The 19,398-nt window shown below is 39.5% G+C and overlaps 1 protein-coding gene across 1 annotated transcript in view; it reads right to left on the bottom strand.

Moving 5' to 3' along the window:
• Positions 1–6,845: 6,845 nt before the first annotated feature.
• The window catches only part of CLIC4 (chloride intracellular channel 4), a 97,765-nt gene continuing 85,212 nt past the window's right edge, over positions 6,846–19,398 (bottom strand). Inside the window, exons 6-7 of the mRNA XM_010355719.2 lie at positions 11,195–11,376; positions 6,846–10,467 (exon numbers count right to left, since the gene is read on the bottom strand). Of these exons, the coding sequence (XP_010354021.1) occupies positions 10,303–10,467; positions 11,195–11,376 (347 nt within the window). The 3' untranslated portion in view covers positions 6,846–10,302. The remainder of the gene's footprint in view (positions 10,468–11,194; positions 11,377–19,398) is intronic.

The raw sequence follows: 19,398 nt of genomic DNA, 5'->3' as shown, positions 1-19,398 counted from the left end.
AATGAATAGAGCGTGCCATATAGTTAAGTGCGTGTGTTTTAACATTAGATAAATATATTTGTAAACATGAAATCAAGATTCTGGTTGCCAAGGATTATGTAAGCCCATTCCTTAGGAAGTAAGGGAACTCCCTGAAAGCCGACAAGAGGGGATAAAGATGTCATTCTAGTAGCAACTCTGTCCCAGCCTAGTTGCCATCATATGTTTATGCTAAACACACAGTCTGAGCCAAGGAGTCCCCATTCTGCAACCAACAGAGCCTTGAGTGAGTCACTCATCCTTAGCTTTCTTCAATGAGATGAGAGTCCTGGAATATTTCCAGCTTGATGCCATCATGGCTTCTAAAAAACATCTGATAATGCAAGCTGGCTTAGAATTTCAAGTTGAAAGTTAACTTTAGAACACTGCAGATTGAACCAACAACAAATCTTCATTGATAATCAAATCAATACTGTGCACCAGTGATTTGGGCTTCACTTTATGTACATTTTTTACATTTATTTACATTTTCTGACCAAAAATAAACAAATAGTAAGAGGCAAACTCATGACGCTGGCATAAACCATAGAATTCTTGGAGGATCGGTAAAGATTAGCAGCAAGACCGCAGTAAATTATTTAAGAGATGAGATTAAATCTTTTTTCTTTTTTATTTTTGGAGACAGAGTCTCACTCTGTGGTTCAGGCTGCAGCACAGTGAACCTAGCTCACTCTAGCCTTGACCTCTTGAGCTCAAGCGATCCTCCCACTTTAGCCTCCCAAGCAGCTGAGACTACAGGCGTGAGCCTCCATGCCCGGGCTTTACATCATTTTTTAAAAGCATGTCTATGAAGGAAGGGAATGGAGAGGGCCCAGGGCTTTTCTCCTCTTGTCCCTGCCTTGATTGGGAAACCTCCATTCAGCCACATGAGAACGAGTCTGCTGGCTTACAGTGACCTCTGCAGACTGCAGGGAGTTGCCTGAACATCTCTGAGACAAGGAGGTGGGGAGGTCCCTTTTGCCCTCCCTGACCCCTCAAAGTCCCCCCTGCCAAGCAGGACCCTTTTACCCAGAAATGTGGTGCCAATGCACTTGGTACATGGTATTGGAACCATTTGTTTCTGCTTGCATTGCCCTCATTAGGCTCCTAAACTTCCTGCTGGGAAAGGCCACTTGGAGTGGCACGTGCCTGTAGTTCCACCTACTCAGGAGGCTGAGGCAGGAGGATTGTTTGACACTGTTTCTAAAAAAATTAAAGAGAGAGAGAGAAGGAGGAGGAGGACGAGGCGGAGAGGAGGAGAAGGCAGAGAAGAGGAGGAGGCCGAGGAGGAGGAGGAAGAGTACACTTGGGGAGCTGAGGAGATCTGGGCAGTTCCACACCTGGGCTAAGAAATCAGCTTCCCTGAAGGTCACAGTGAGCCGAGATTGCACCACTGCAGTCCAGTCTGGGCAACGGGAGTGAAAGTCTGTGAAAAGAAAATAAAAAATAAAAGAGAAAAGAAAGAGAAAGAGGAGGGGGAGGGGAGGGGAGGGGAGGGGAGGGGAGGGGAGGGGAGGGGAGGGGAGGGGAGGGGAGGGGAGGGGAGGGGAGGGGATGGGGAGAGGAGAGGAGAGGAGAGAAGAGAAGAGAAGAGAAGAGAAGAGAAGAGAAGAGAAGAGAAGAGAAGAGAAGAGAAGAGAAGAGAAGAGAAGAGGAAATCAGCCTCCCCGAGTCTCCACTAAACCCTGCACAGGGCAGGTGACAGCAACCAACCCAGTGCGATGTTAAGCTCTGGAGCCAGATGACCTCTATCGGTTCCCGGTGTGACCTTAAGCAAATTATTTAACCTCTCTAGACTTAAGTTTCTTTATATAAAACAATAGGGACGGCCGGGCGCGGTGGCTCAAGCCTGTAATCCCAGCACTTTGGAGCGAGACGGGGGATCACGGGCAGGAGATCGAACATCCTGGCTAACCGGTACCCCTCTCACTAAAAATACAAAAACTAGCCGGGCAAGTCCCAGCTCTCGGGAGGCTGAGCAGAGAATGGCGTAAACCGGAGGCGGAGCTGAAGCTAGACCTGCACTCACCTTGCTACGAGCGAACTCCTCTCAAAAAAAAAAAAAAAATAGGGACAAGAATAGTCCCTCCTCTAATAGACTGTTGAGAATATGAAAAGACTTGAAACATTTTAAAAACTTTAGCACAATAACTGGTACATCGAGTTTAATGAGAATTTTTATCTGGCTGAGGAAATTAGACAAAGGAAGCACAGGAAGAAACTGAGGTTTACCTATTTCTTATTTTATAAGAAATTGGATCAGAAATGTGTCACTGGCTTCCCCAAAGGATGTCCCGAGGCCGTCCCTCCCCATGGATGGGTGCCGTTTCTTCTGGCAGACAAGTGAGGCCCTTCGGAGTCAGCAGAGCGGGGACCGCCCCAACTGGAACCGTGGCCCTTTCTCCTAGTGTCCAGGCGGCCCCCACCCGCAGTCGGCGCTCCGACCTGTGCCGGGTGTCCAGGAGGGCTCGCTCGGGCTCCCGCGCGCGCTCTCAGAAGCGGGGAACCGGCGCCGGGCGCGGCGGCGGGGGCGCTCTCGAGTCCCCAGGCAGTGATCGGGGCCCCTGGGAGAAGGACGCTGCTCGGGGCCAACCGCAGCTGAGCCCTCGCCCTGCCGCGACCCAACCGCCGCCCAGCCCTGTGGTTCCGCGGGCGAAGCGCTTCCTCTAGCTGCCGGTGGCGGGCCGAGAACCAGGGGCGTGCAGAAGTGCCAGCGCCGAGGCCCACGCACGACCTGACCTCGCGTGGACTTTGGCTGGCTCCGTCACACCCATACCGCTGGCACCTCCCACCCCACCCCGGGTGCGAGCGGGTCCCTGCCCTGCCCCGCCGGGGGAGGCGCGGAGGTGTCGGGGCGCAGAGGTGTCGGTTCGCAGCGGCGCCGGGCAGCGTCCGTTCGACACCGGAAGGAGGGAAGGAGGCCGGAGGCGCCTTCGCAGCGCGCAGCAGCCCTGATAAATCTGATAAAGAGGAAGGAAGCCGACAACGCTGCAGATCGGGTCTGGCAGCTCCCCAAACTGACGAGGTCCTGCAGCTGTCCCAGCCCTGCTTGCAGAAGTGGCGCCGAAAGGAGGGGAACCGCGGCCCCTGCTGGCCACTTCGGCAGGAAGGCGAGCAGGGGCTTTAGGGACAAGGCCAGCTGATGCCTCTTACAGCAGGAGGTGGGGGATGCAGGGCTCCTCTGGGCCAGGGACCTCTACCTCCTGCTTGGTGAGAGAGACCTGCCCCACAGGACAAACCAAATGTGCTCTTGGCCGGGCGCGGTAGCTCACGACTGCAGTCCCAACACTTTCGGAGGCTGAGACAGGAGGATTGCTTGAGGCCAGGGGCTTGACACCAGCCTGGGCAACACAGACAGAATCCCGTCTCTAATTCTTTTTTTCTTTTTAAAGAATCTGTATATTCCAGCTGGACCTCTGCTTACCTGGCAACCAATTACCTTAGTTGTCAGGGGCCAGGGAGCCAAGTCCACTCTTTCAAGGAGGAAAGCAGACACACTTTTAAAGACTGCTGAGCACTATCTGCGTATTGTTATATTGCCTAACTTTGACTGTCGTTTACTAACTGTGGGATTTTGAGCAAGTTTCTTATTTAGAGACAGGATCTTGCTTTGTTGCCCAGGCTGGAGTTCAATGGCACGATCATAGTCCACTGCAACCTCGAACTCCTGGGCTCAAGTGATCCTCCTGCCCCAGCCTCCCATGTAGCTAGGACTAGAGGCTCTCACCACCATACTCCGCTTTTTTTTTTTTTTTTTTTTTTTGTAGAGACAAGGTCCTGCTGTTTCCCAGGCTCTTGAGCAAGTTTCTTAATCTCCACATACCTCAGCTCATCCATAAAATGGGAATAGTCTCTATCTCATAGGATTGTTAAAGAGACTAACATATGTAAGGTGTTTAGAATAGTTCCTGGTATATAATAAGTACGTGTGTTCAATTTAAAAATTTAGATTTTCACGCAGGATGTGGTGGCTCACACCTGTAATCCCAGCACTGTGGGAGGCCAAGGCAGGTGGATCACTTGAGGTCAGGAGTTAGAGACCAACCCGGCCAACAGGTTACAGTTTTTGTATTTGTAAAAATACAAAAATTAGACGGGCATGGTGGCGGGCGCCTGTAATCCCAGCTAGTAGGGAGGCTGAGGCAGGAAAATCACTTGGACGTGGGAGGCAGAGACTGCAGTGAGCCAAGATCATGCCATTGCACTCCAGCCTGGGCAGCAGAGTGAGACTCTGTCAAAAAAAAAAAAAAAAAAAAATCAGCGTGGGTTGTAGGCTACTGTAAGTAGTTCCTTATTCTAGGGATTTTCTTGGTATCTTTCAACTACTGATTTCTAGTTTAATTCCACTGTGGTCAGAAAACGTGTTTTGTATTTCATTCCTTTGAAATTTGTTGAGGCTTGTTTTATGGGTCGGCATATGGTCTATTTCACTAAAAGTTCCACATACACTTGAAAAGAATGTACATTCTGCAGTTGTTGGATACAGGGTTCCATATGCATCCATTAGGTCAAGTGGTTGTTATTCTCTCTTCTGCTATTCCAATGTGTGTACATGTGTATGTGCACACGCACGTGTTTTCCTCCTTGTTCTATCAGTTACTGAGAATTATGTTAAGAATCTCCAATTATGAGGGGGAATTTGTCCTCATAATTGGAGACTATTTCTCTTTGAGCTTAGTCAATTTTTATTTTATTTAAAGGTGTTATTAGATACACAGAAATTTAGGACTGTTACATTTTCATAGTGAATAAATTGTTCATGATTATCAATATCCTCTATTGTAAAACATCCTTCTTCATTTCATACTTTGTATGATAGTCACATCTTTTCTTTTTATTTACTGTATCAATGAATTAACTATTCCATTCTTTAATTTCACCCTTCTGAGCCCATATATTTGTCTCTTGTAAATGGCATATATTGGGTTTTGATTTTTTTATCCAGTTTGACACTTAACATTGTTCAACCCATTTGCATTTCATAAACTTACTAACACTGTTGGATTTACAGTTAACCTTTTGCTATTTTTCCAATTTGTCCCATCTTTTGTTCATTTGGTCCTCTTGTCCTTCCTTTTTTAAAACTGCCATTTTCTCCTTGAGTCTTGGATTTTTATTTATTCTTGTAGTTCTTTTAGTAGTTACCCTAGAAATTCTGATATTTATCCATGATTATCATTTTCTTAAATTGGTACTTTTACCACTTCCCAAATAATGTAAGAATCTTACAAGTACTTAACTCCACTTACCTTCCTTCCATCACTATTGTTATTTATTTTTTGTAATTTTAGTAGAGTCAGTTTCATCATGTTGGCCAGGCTGCTCTCAAACTCCTGACCTCAGGTGATTCTGCCTGCCTTGGCCTCCCAAAGTGCTGGGATTTGAGCCACTGCACCTGGCCTATTTTGGTGTTTTAATAGGTTTTTATGGTTGTTGCAGCAGTAGTATTGTGTTGCTGTGACCTATATCCTACCCATCAATAACTGTAAGTTTTTAATAAGTCTTGGTATCTTGTCAGACAAGTTCTCTTTCCCCATCTTCAAATATATGTTGGCTATTTGGGGGCATGACTCTTCCATATGAATTTTTGAATCAGTTTATCTAGTTTCCAAAAACACCTGTTAGGATCTTGTTGGAAATTATATTTATAAATAGTCAGAATTTAAATTTTCGTGCTTTTGAGCTCTCCATCCATGAATATGGTATGCCTATCCATTGAACAAATTTCTGTTAGGCCTTTCAATAATGTCTTGTACTTTTCTCCATAAAGAATTGCACTTAAAAAGATACAGGGTCTTGCTGTTACCCAGGCTGGAGTACAGTGGCACAATCATAGTTCACTGCAGCCTCAAACTTCTGGGCTCAAGAGATCCTCCTTCCCTAGCCTCCCAAGTAGGTAGGACTACAGACTCATGCTACCACACTTGGCTTTTTTTTTTTTTTCCCCCCCTGTAGAGACAAGGTCTTGCTGTGTTGCCCAGACTGGTCTTGAACTCCTGGCCTCATGTAATCCTCCCACCCTGGCCTCCGTAAGTGCTGGGATTACAGGTATGAGCCACCATGCTTGGCTAGGAATTGCACAGTTTGATTTGATCCTCTATCACTTAGGATCTTTATTCTTTTTTTAAAGCACTTTGTTTATTAGTGCTTTAATAAATTATATATTTTATTGTATATACAAAATTGTATATACAAAAAATTGTATATTTACCAATTTCTAAAAACTTAAAAGTATACCTTGATAATTTCCCACCTATTTACCTCAGGCACCCAATTCTCTTCCAGAGAAAAACAATGTTACCAATTTCTCTATTGGCTTTCAATGTGGTTACTATTTGTATATAGTAGTTACATTAAATTTTGTTCCTCAATCTTGCAACTAGAAATCCAGCTGAATTATTTTTAGTATTTGTAAGTTATTTTGGATTTTATACACACACACACACCATCACCATCATCATTACCTGCCAAGGGCAGTCATTTTGTTGCTTCTTTTCCATTCCTTATTCCTTTCACTGATGTTACTGCATTGGCTAGGATATCTCTAAATAAAGTAGCTGTGAAAGTAGCTGGATAGTAGCTGTGACAGAGGGCAACCTTGTCTTATTCTTGACTTTAACAAGCTAGCTTCTATTTCATTTGCTATAGGTTCTCAATAAAAGTCTTTATCAGGTTAAAAAAAGGTACCTATTTTGCTAAGAATGAGTAACATGAATATTTTAATCAAGTTATTTTCTGTACCTATTGAAATGATCCTATGGTTTTTTTTCCTTTAACCTATTAAATGTGCTGAATCACCCATAGAAAAAAAAGTAGTCTCAAAACACTTTTACCCCAAGTTGTTTATTTTCATGGGGGGGGGGGGGAAGAATCCTTTATGATAGTGAAAATATACTTTATTTTTAATACCATAGCTGCCAGCAATATACTGATGTTGATGTTCCAAAGAGAAAAGAAAATACATGCATCCTATAATAAGCTTTCATTTGCCTGTTCAAGAAATTCTAAAGAAAATACTCCAATCTGTTCAACATGATGGCTTGAGGAGTTGAAATTTTTCCATGATAAAAATATAATTTGTGTGGCCCAAACCTTGACTATTTATAAAGGATGGAGTTTTTTAAAGCCCACATATATCAATAATGAATGCTCCCCTCTCTTTGAATTAAATGCTTAATTCAAATTAATGCAAGAAATTGGTGAATCATTAAATGATGAAATTTGTATCAAAATGTTCATGAAAAAATACATTTCTATTTCCTCTACATTTTTACTTTGTAGTTATTTTCTAAATGGGTTTAAGTGCACAGAAATAAATGCTATCTACATGCGACTCTGGAGAGATTCAAAACACAACAAAAGTAAAGTTAACACACCTAAATCCTAGAGTTGATTCACTTAGTGTAAGAATAAATGTCAGAAATCTCTTAATTGTATACAGATTGCTCAAGGATTTAAAGATAAATTGTGAAAGCCAAAATTACCAAGAAATACAATCTTATTTGAATTATATCATAAAAGTTAACAGTCCTAGTAAAAGACAACAGAACTGTACAGAATATCTGCATCTACATCAAAAAAAAGGGAAGTTTTATCAGCTAGAATAGAGAGCTTTCCAACTGTTGCACACAAAAATTTCTCAGAATCTCTTGGAAAACAGATCCATTCAGACTCCAATCTCCTCACTGAAGGAAAACACAGAAAGTGTTTAAATGAAGGGGAATGGATTCATTAGTTGTAAAAATAAAATCAGATTTTTCCATGATGTCAATTCATATACGGCACGACCTGTCTACTATGAAAACTTTCATGTGCTAAATTTCTCAAGATTTAAACTATGCTCTTTCCACAAACACACAATGGGGTTAAAGCATGTTGCTGGATCGTCCTTTTTACTAGCTAGCTTTTGTCCATTTACCAATTTCCATTTCATTTGACTAACTTCCCTGATAAAGTGGTATCTGTCTTTCTACAGAGAAAAATAATTCTGTCTTCACCAAAATCACAATAGACATGCCTTCCTCAACATTTAGAGGGATGGCCAAGTGTAATCACTGGGTTAATAAAAACAGGAGAATATCCAAAATGAACATATTTGAGTTTCAAAATGAATTTTCATCACCGTATTTTGAAGAATGGAGCTCTTTCTTCTGTTAGCCCTCCACCCTGCACCACTCGGTCCACCCTGCACCACTCGGTCCACCCTGCACCACTCGGTCCACCCTGCACCACTCGGTCCACCACGCACTGGAAAGAACAAACCTTACTGCTCTTGAATCTTTTTTATACTTTAAGCTATGAGGCAAGGTTCAGTATCACCAGAATGAATGCCAAGTTGCCACTATTTAAAAAGTAGGTGAAGAGTGATAATGCCTGCCTGTGTACTGGTGCAGATGGGACACTTTCACCCACTAAAACCACTGCAAAATAATTTCTCAATAGATAACTGACTAGTGCTTCTTCCTTGAACCAGATAAATCATACAATATTTAATTACCAAAAACAAAAACAAAAAAAACAAAGCAGGTACTCAAACTTTTGATAAGCAATAAAGAGTTTTAAGAAAGGTATGGTAAAGAATCTCCCTAAGCCAAATGGATACGACATGGAGATTTTCTTATCTTTCATACTAAGCTAATTAATGATAGGTTCAAAAAATGCAGGACACTTATAAAAAGCTGCTTCCATAAAGCCAGTGCTTACTAAATGTTAGCATATCAAAGTGGGAGAAACACTGCCCTTTTAAAGCAATAAACTTAAAATTTCAAGAAACAGCCTATGAGAAATAGCACTTCCTATACAAATTAGGTATAAAAAAATTACCAAAAATGTATTATAGTCACAATCACAGTCTTTGGAGTAGTACTTAGAAAGTCTGGTTTTGTTTCTGTCTTTTAAAAAAGAGTAAATACATGGCAAAGTTTTATTTTCGGCAAGTTCATCCTCCCTTGTTAGAGCACAAATAATTCCTGGTTTAGGACTTCAATTTTAAAAAACCCCGAAAAACAAAACAAAAACATGCAGAGTGCTATTCCTCAACATGGCTACTGGAAAATTTAACTCCAGGAAGTGCAATGAGTGAGATCAGGCAAAACTACAGTAAAGACACACTCACCATAACTATAACTTAGTCCCAGAGGAATGAACAATCCTCTATACAAGGTAAATGGGGTGAACTGAGAAAGTTGGTGACCTGTGTTTTATCTTTTTTTTATATAGGATGGATAATGCATTCTTTAGGTCATCTACATTAAATGTACTTTAGAAATAAAAATTCACTTGATATTTTGACAAACCCGCCCTTCATTCCTTAGGTTAATTTCTGTGTTAATTTTTACATTACTAATCATTGTACTGCTATAGCTAAATCAACTAAAAATCAGTTTATGTAGTGTTGCTCAAAAGATGTACAAATAGCAAGCTCTATGATTACCTAAAAACAAGCTTTTTAAAATAAAGAAAGCAATAATGTTCCAAATGAATGGCACAGGGCAAAACACATGTAACCAAACATATTTAGACAGAGTATCAGGTGCCCATCAATTTCTCTTATAAAGATAAAATGCTTGAGGAAGGTCTTGAGAAAACCTTCACTCCCTCTAAACTTTTAGCTTCTACATGGTGTCAGATGTTACAATTGGTATGAAGGATAAATACTTTTAGGCAAAAGTAAAAATCTATCTACAAAGCAATATAGCAAAATCTGTAGTGACTTTTGTAGAAAGCTCTCTTCTCTGGTGGTAATAGTCGTTAGTACATATCCAGGATAGACTAAATTGAAACAGGATTTCTGATACAGTAGCAATCCTTTCATATACTTTTACTAAATATTACAAAATTCCAAAAAATACATAAATATTCCTTGTACCATGCATTATGCACCAGTTTGGGGCTGCCTGATAAAGTCGTGGCTACTATTTTAACAATTAAACATTGCACCTCAAAAGTTCTGCCATCTATACACAGTGAGTGGACACAACGGTGAGGGCTCCTGAGAGATGGCAAGCTACCTCTAAAGTGAAGAGTTTGTGGTGGAGTGTCTCCAAATTAAAGACAGGGGAACCCGGGTAGGGGAGGTAGGCAGGGTAAAAGGATTTTAAAATAATACTGCTTCGGAGTGTATATTTTAAGATAACTACTATACCTTGTCTATCCTTGATCCTAATCTTTAATAACTGCATGTTCGTGCAAAATACAATTTCTGCTCTATAAGAAGGAGTAGCCTGTTAGGGAAAGCATATTCTTAGGGGAAGACATGAAGACATCACTTTTATAAACGCGATTTTACTTGGTGAGTCTTTTGGCTACATCACTATATGCTATTTCAACCTCCTTATCACTGGGACAGGTATTGGTGAACTCATCCCTACTGTATGCATTAGTTAGGTATCTCCAGATGCCAGTCATGTCTTTTGGAATATCAAAGTTGCGATATTTTTTGGCCACCACCTGAAATACAAAGAGATCAAAAGTTAACAGACTTATTTTCTATGTCTTGTAAGCTAGACACATCTCTGATTTGGGAGCAAATAATTAATGCTCTAAATCTTTGAGAACTGCTTCTATTTGAAAAGAAGTCTGTCACCATCATTCTAACCAATTTTAAATAATGACCAAGACTGCGAGCTAAACCAGGGATTTAGAAGTGTGACACTGACTGCAAATAACTGCCTTGGACACCCAGAAAGATAGCCGAGTATAATCACTGGAAAATACTTCACAACACACATACACTATTTTAGATCTGTTTTTGTTATCTTAGGTCTTTATTTACAACTAGTGCTTATTATTATTCTATTTAACAATGTGCCCAGCCCAGTGTCTCATATAATAAATGCTCAATACTTTTTGCCTTGAATAGAGAAAGCCAGGTGTGATCACAGAACAGAATTTGACAACAGAAGTCAGTGTGGCAAACTCCAATTCAAAGTCATGCATGATATCTTTGAATTTTTATGCAGTCACAGAAAAAAAAATTCATCTTTCTTATATTCCTCAATTTTAAGACATAATTTTCCATTTAACTAACTCTAGGGTGTTTCAACTATTGCCTAAACAGCATTGAGTTAAACAACTAGTCATATAAGATCAGAAATATTTTGAGCACAAAGGAAATGCCATGTTAGTAAATACAATACAAGGCAATGGCAATGCGACATCACCCCCTCAGACCTACCTTGACAATATGCAGTTTGGGCAGCAGGTTGCAATCAGCTAATGTCATTTCATTGCCATCCAGAAATTTACGTGTAGAAAACTTAATGTCCTCCATACTATTTTCATCAATTTCATCAGGGAGAGGAGAATTCAGATATTCATCTAGTTTCTGCAGGGTTTTCAGGAGACCCCTCTCCAATGCTTGGGGGAAAAAAAAAAGGAAAAAGGTGAGAATACTGTAAGAAGGAAAACCACTCAAGCACGCATGTAGAAGCATGACTCTTTGAGTCAGTAACTGTTTAAAAATGTTTACTCTGACACAAGGTACTGAGAACAATACAGACAAGGCCCCTGCTCTCCTAGAGCTTAATTATATGATAGGGTGGGGGATGAAACAAGTTTGTTCAGGTAAAAGTATAAATAAGCATAATAATGTCAAACAGTGGTGTTTGTAAAAAGTTGCTAACAACTGGCCGGGCGCAGTGGCTCACGCCTATAATCCCAGCACTTTGGGAGGCCAAGGCAGGCGGACCACGAGATTAGGAGATCGAGACCATCCTGGCTAACACAGTGAAACCCCGTCTCTACTAAAAATACAAAAAATTAGCCAGGTGTGGTGGCAGGTGCCTGTAGTCCCAGCTACTCGGGAGACTGATGCAGGAGAATGGCATGAACCCGGGAGGCAGAGCTTGCAGTGAGCCAAGATAGGACCACTGCACTCCAGCCTGGGTGACAGAGCGAGAATCCGTCTCAAAAAAAAAACTTGCTAACAACTACATGTCCCACACATGAACACAAACATTTAAACTGGAAAAATGGATGAGAAAAGGCAAGCACATTAATTCAAATCTAGGGATTAAAAAATCTTAGAGACAGATTATTGCCCTCATTTTTAATTCCTGCTCCCCCAGGAATATTTTGGTTTATCAGCAAGAAATGTGTTAAGAAATACCAATTCAAACAATCCAAACAGAAAACCTGGGATTTTCAAAACTGTCTTATAATTCACAGGAAGCCAAGAATAGCACTATCTTACACACAAAACACAAAGGTCAAAGAGTTCAAATTTTCAATACTGAACTGGGAGCCTCTTTAACCAAATGGATTAAGATGCTCTGATTGTCATGATTCAGATTGTCATGATTCAGAATAAAGAATAATAGAAGATCTGTCTGTTGTTATTCCGTATTTTTGATGGCATTCATTAACGTGGGACAGAGCACCACTGTATATCTGGAAAGTCAAGGTTAGTGGCCTTCAGCAGAAAGGGGGTGGGAATGTCATTAGAAATATGGAGTAACAACAGACAGACCTTCTATTATCCTTTCTTATCCTTTACTTCCAATCCACCTTCCCCTCACTCTCAGAATAGATGAACTTACACAGATGACTGTGGTAACTGGTCACAAAAGAAAGTTAAATATCATGAGGTGGCAAACCATGTAGTTTTAAGTCTGAATTCAGTTGTGTCCTTTAAGGAAAAAGGTAAAGGCTTACATGCTGCGTCTTAGCTATTTTACCAGCAATGTACATATGTCCTAACCCCAAACCTCTTCTTCCAAATTGCAGCCACCCACTCAGCCTTTGGTCCCTTCATGGTAGTCCAGGTAACACATGGTAGTCTTAGTTAGGTAAGGGGTTACAGGCATAAAAAGGAATGAATAGATTTTAGGAGATAAAAACTAACAGAGTTCAGAAACCAAAGTGAATATGGAGAAAGGGGGGAAGATGCATTTGACAAAATATAATTGAGCCCCTACTACATGCCAAGTCTTATTCTAAGGATTGTTAAATTCACTGTTGAATAAAGCATAATAGGTTCCTATCCTCAGAGAGTTTAGATCTTGGGGACAGAGGGTAGTATAGAGATGCTGGTCAAGAAAGTAAAGACTCCCAGGGTGAATGCTGGTGTCATTACTGAACCATTTACCTTCCCAAGGAGAAGCAGATTTAGGGGCTATGGAGATGAGTTCAGTTAACATGCTGAGTTTGAGGTGCCTGTAAGACATGTAAATAGAGATGTCCAATAGACAGACAAATACGCTTTCAAGTGTCACAAACTAAGCTGGAGTAATGTGTTTAGAAGTTATGAGAACATAAATGAACACTGAAACCATGGAGTAAAGGAGAAGTAGAAGGCCTAGAGAAAGCCCTAAGGAACATCATTTAAAGGACAGGTAGGAGGAAGAGCCTGTGGAGAAGACGGAGTTTCACCATGTTAGCCAGGCTAATCTCGAACTCCTGACCTGAAGTGATCCGCCTGCCCTCGTCCTCCCAAAGTGCTGGGATTACAGGCATGAGTCACTGCAACCGGTCAGATTTTTGAATTTTTAAACAATCTTCCATTCCTGAGAAACCCAACGTGGTTGTATTACCTTTTGTTATGTTGCTGGATTTGGCATATTTTGTTTCAGACTTGTGTATCTATATTTGAGAAAGATTGGCTTGAAATTGCCCTTTCTTTTGATGTTCTTATATGATTTTGGTATCAAGGCTCCCTGCCCTCAAAAAGCAAGTGAGAAAGTATTCCCTTTTTGTTCCCTGGAAAGGTATATGCAAGTATGACCTTCCTTCCTCCAATGCTTGGAAGAGTTCAACAGTGAAGCCATCTTATAATTTCTTTTTAATTATAAGAAATTTAAGTGATATAAGAATATTCACATACTTAATTCCTCCTTGTCAGTTTTGTTACACTGTACTTTCTGTAAATTTCTCCAGTTTTCAAAATTATAAGCATAATTTTTTTCATAATATCCTCCAAAAATCACTTTAATGGAACATCTGTAGCAATCCTCCTTTTCATTCCTAATATTGGTTTTTGCTGTCTTCTCTCATTTTTCTTGATTTTCCTTGTCAAGGACTTATCCATTTTTTTGTTAGATTTTTCAAAGAACTAGCTTTTAGCTTCCTTGTTCAATGTCATGTTTGTTTTCTACTTCCTTATATTCTGTTCTTTAGTATTTCTAATTTTTACTTCACCAATATTGAGCTCTCTTCTTTTCTAATATAGGCTTTTGAAACTATACAATTCCCTCTAAGCACGGTTTGGGCCATATCTCACAAATGTAGACATTCTGTATTTTCATCCCTTTATTCTTTTTCAATCTGTGGATTATTTAGAAATATACTAGTTAATTTTCAAACATGTAGAAACTTTCTAGCTGTAGCTTTTGTTTTTTCATTTTTGAGACAAGGTTTCGCTCCTGTCACCCAGTCTGGGGTGCAATGGCACGCTCTCGGCTCATTGCGACCTCCGTCTCCTGGGCTCAAGTGATCCTCCCACCTCAGCCTCCTGAGTAGCTGGGACTATAGGCACATGCCACTGCGCCTGTCAACTTTTTGTATTTTTTGCAGACAGAGGGTTTAGCTATGTTGCCGAAGTTAGTCTTGAACTCCTGAGCTCAAGTGATCTGCCCACCTCAGCCTGCCAAAGTGCTGGGATTACAGCCATGAGCCACTGTGCCCGGTTCTAGCTGTATTTTTGTTATTGATATCTATCATATTTTCTTTGATTGAGAAACATTTCACGTTTTCCATTTTTTTGGAAAAATTTTTAGCTTTGTTTTATGGCCCAGTTTTACCATCAATTTTGTTCCATGTGCATTTGAAAAACAAAAGTATATTCTGAAGTACAGTGAGATATGTATATACATATATGAGATTAAATTTCTTCACTGTATTGTTCAATTTTGTCTTCTCATTGTTTTCCTTTTGCGATTGGTTCTAACAGTTACTAAGAAGGTAAGTTAAGATCCCCACTGTGACTGCGGATTAGTCTCTCTCTCTTAGTTCTGTCAGTTTGGCTTTTATTTTCAGGCCAGTTATTTGGTAACACAAGTTTAGAATTATTTTATCTTCCTGGTAGATTAACCTTTTTAAATCAGTCTGGAACACGTTTCATTATCTCATAATGCATCTTTCCTTAAAGTCTACTTCATCCAATGTCAGTATGGCTTTGTCAGCTTTCTTTAGGTTAGTATTTACACTATTGCATTTTTAGCTTTCCTGGATCCACATTTCATTTATGTATGTGTTTCAGATAGATAGATAGAGTCTTGCACATAAGCAACATTGTTTTTAATCCAGTTGGTAAACTTTGTTTTTTCTTTGGAATACTTAAATAATGTATATTCAATGTCATTACTAAAAACTCTGGTTTAAATCTGCCATATACTTCTTACTTGTCCACCTGTTCTGTGTTCTTTTCTTCTCTCCTACCTTCCTATGGATTACATTTTTAAAAAGTATTCCTCTATTTCTACCTCTATTAGCTTAATATACATCCTTTTCTAGTTTTTGTTTCCTTGACTCACTAAAGTTTAATTATAACTGTTGTCACTTCCAGGATAACGCAAAGACCTTAGAACTCCATTAACCTCCTTTCTGTCCTATATGCTACTATTGTTATGTATTTAATTATACTTTTTAAAAATTCACTAGTTTATTTATTTATTTATAGACAGAGTCTCACACTCTGTTGCCCAGGCTGGAGTACAGTGGTGCAATCTCAGCTCATTGCAACCTCCGCCTCCTGGTTTCAAGTGAATCTCCCACCTCAGCCTCCTGAGTAGCTGGGATTACAGGTGTGCGCCACCACGCCTGGCTGATTTTTGTATTTTTAGTAGAGATGGAGTTATGCCATGTTGGTCAGGCTGGTCTTGAACTCCTGGCTTCAAGCGATTCACCTGCCTTGGCCTCCCCAAGTGCTGGGATTACAGGCGTGAGCCACCATGCCTGACCCGGCAATATTTTTCACTTAGGTAAATATCAAACAAATTAGGATGTGTTACCTAAGTGATACGTGACAAGGTCAAAGATCTACCCACTTTATTATCAAACGATAATGCTAGCCACAGTCATGATCAAGTTAGCTTATTTCTTAGAGGAAACATAACCAGCAGAGGGCACTGGAACCCAGTAAAATGAAGTTGAGACATTAGCAGAGCTCAGCTGAAACTGCAGAAGTGACAAGCCACTTAAAAGATCAAAAACACAAAACAATAAACATAAACTTTTATTAATTACATTCAGGCCAGCATAATGCATATAGTTAGCTGAAATGTAGTTTATAAATTAACAAGCGAATACAATGTGAGAAACAGCTAGGTCAGTAAGAATTCCAGGCAATGATGAAACACTTTTTATGGTTATATTTAAAAGGAAAAGAGAAAAAGGAGAGAGCAGAATCTCAAGGTTGTAAAACAAGATTTAATATGCTTTTTATTAAAGGCAGTGAATGCATGGCCGGGCACGGTGGTTCACACCTATAATCTCAGTACTTTGGGAAGCCAAGGCAGGTAGATCATCTGAGGTCAGCAGTTCAAGACCTGCCTGGCCAACATGATGAGACCTCGTATCTACTAAAAATACAAAACTTAGCCAGGCATGGTGGTGCACACCTATAGTCCCCGCTACTCAGGAGGCTGAGGCAGGAGAATCACTTGAACCCGGGAAGTGGAGGTTGCAGTGAGCCGAGATGCCAGTGCACTCCAGCCTGGGCGACAGAGCAAGACTCTCTCTTAAACAAAATAAACAAAAAACAACAACAAAAAAGCAGTGAATGCAGAACAAGAACATATTAGAGTACAAGGACTAGTTCTTTGACCAGATTACAATGAATAGAATCAGTCCGTGGGGAAGATAATGTTGCCTGAATTCAAACATTGAATTATTGTCTCAAATGCTATTTGAGTGTTTTGACAAGTTTTTGAGCAAATGTTTAACCTTGGACCTGCCCTAAATTAATGTTTTTCCTGAATTATATATATATAAATAAAATATCCTAAATTTACAGGGTTTATAACACATAGTATTCCTCAGTGCAAGGCACAGTTGTTCATGCCTGTAATCTCAGCACTTTGGGAGGCCAAGCTGGGTGGACTGCTTGAGTCGAGGGGGTCAAGACCAGCCTGGGAAATGTGACGAAACCTTGTCTCATTTAAATACATTTTTAAAAGTCTAGCATAACATTACAATGACTGTTTTTTCTATAATTTTGGACTTAGCAAAGCACTTTTGATGAAGTCGAATTGCTATACCTGATTAGAGTGTTAGTAATTTTTCATAGTTAAGAATGTCATAACAAAGGTATATTAATGAAAACAAAGAATGATGAATTACTTTGATACAATTATATTTATCAACATAAGGTATGACCAATAAAACAAATACAAACAGAGCTATCAAAAAAGTACTAAATAGCACCATTCAATAAACACAATACAGTTTTCAAGACTAATCACAAAGGAGTATGTAAAGATAAAGAAAATACCAAAAGTAACCACTAGAAAGCAGTAGCAAACCATCACAAAGTAGCTTCCTGTCGGTAGATAGTAGCACTATTATTCTCCAATACCCCTGATGTAGTAATGCTGGTATCTCTAAGAAGCTATTTCAAAAGCTCTCAAAACATTATTAAGTGCAACAGAGCAACACAATCAGTTTAAAATTAATTATGAAAGTCAAAACACCCTTTTTTGTCTAAGAGAACACAGTAAAATTAGAAAGATTAACACACACCAGGGTCCAAAGTGTAGGGAAATGAATACTTTCATGTTTGTGGGAATATAAACTGGTATAGACTTTTGGAGAACAATTTGGCAAAATAGAGAATGCACAAACTTCTTGAACTATTTGGAATCTAGCTCAAGGACATTAACCAGCAGTACTGTTTATTATAGTGAAGGAAAAAAAAAAAACTTGAGACAATCTAGATGTCTATCAACATGGAAATGGCTAAATGAAAATCCATATTATAAAATACAAAGCAGAATTTCTAAAAATAGAGGTAGATCTATATTTTGATATAGTAACCGCATAATGTATGTACATAATACATATTTACAGAAATGTTTGCAAAATTACATAGAAAAAAAGGACACTAAATTGTTGAAGAGGTCATGTAATACGATTAAAGAGGGGCAATTAAGTTTTATTAAATTTATTTCTATACCATTTTAACTTTTTCAGCAAGTATGTATTCTCTGTTGTTACATGATTTGAATGAGCAAAATTCAAGGCAGAAAACATTAAATGTAATAAGAGCATTTCTGTTATTGAAAAACAAGATAATTTACAATGACTACAACAAAGACTAAAAATTATAAGCACCGACATGGATAAAACTGTATTTTCAAGCTACCTACCACAGTCTTAATAAAGGGTAACCTTATACAAACAAGTTTTAAGGCTAAGTTACACATCAATGGAAAACAGAAAGAGGTAATGGGTATTTAAAGATAATTTAATATACAGTGCAGGCTTACTGCTACAATAATGCACAACCATCCTCTGACTTACAACACTTTTCCAGAGAGAAAGGCAGGAGTTGTGGGGAGAGGAGAAGGGAGGAGAAGGATCCTGAATAAAAAGGAACTAATCAGGACCTCTAGATTCCTTGCCTCCATCTAAAAATAGGAATTTGGACATCATGAAATATGCCTCAGAGTACATTCAACAACACTAAGTTCACTTCTCTCTTATGAGTATTATAAATACCAATGACTAGTTACAGTTGGGACCTTGGCCAATTACATAAATTAATACCATCACAGAACTTAAAAAAATGTAGGCGATCTGGGGACAGGTCATACTTAATACATCCCACAAAAGAAATTACCCATGAACTTCTCTTTGAATGCCTAAATGGTTACATAAACTTTTACTCCCAATCGACTTGAACATGTTACCAAAACAATTATATATGTGTTATCTATCATCAGTGTCTCCCTTTATTCTTTACATTTTACTTGTTTACTTTGTACTCCGACCTAACCACTGGTCCTTCTATTTCAGTTTCACTAGCCCAAAACTGTAGCATTCAGGCATCAAATCCCTGACTTAGAATTAAATCCTAAAAGGTTTAAAATTGTCTAAACATATTGGATTTTGAAAATATTTAATAGGTGGTAAAACTAATCAGACTTGTCTACTCTGATTTACACCATGTAAAATGACAAATCCATCTCTGTGTGAATTGTCAGCATTTTGTTGGGGGTTGGGAGAAATAAAAAGCTGAATCACTAATTTCCTAGGATTACTAAAGCCTTTTGATTGCACTAAACAGATGTGAGACCTGCAGCAAACATACATAAGGAGGGCCCATTAAGTTCCAAAGTGATCTGAAATATTGTTTTCTAAAGTATCATGGCCTCAACAGGTCCCTGTGGAGAGAAGTTGCTTGGCAACTGGAACTTTTATTTTCCAGTAGGTAATTCAATATAA

Source organism: Rhinopithecus roxellana, chromosome 12 (assembly GCF_007565055.1).
Source record: "Rhinopithecus roxellana isolate Shanxi Qingling chromosome 12, ASM756505v1, whole genome shotgun sequence".
Lineage (NCBI taxonomy): Eukaryota > Metazoa > Chordata > Mammalia > Primates > Cercopithecidae > Rhinopithecus > Rhinopithecus roxellana.
The sequence above is the reverse complement of the archived record's forward strand: the minus strand, read 5'-3'. Positions and strand labels throughout refer to the sequence as shown.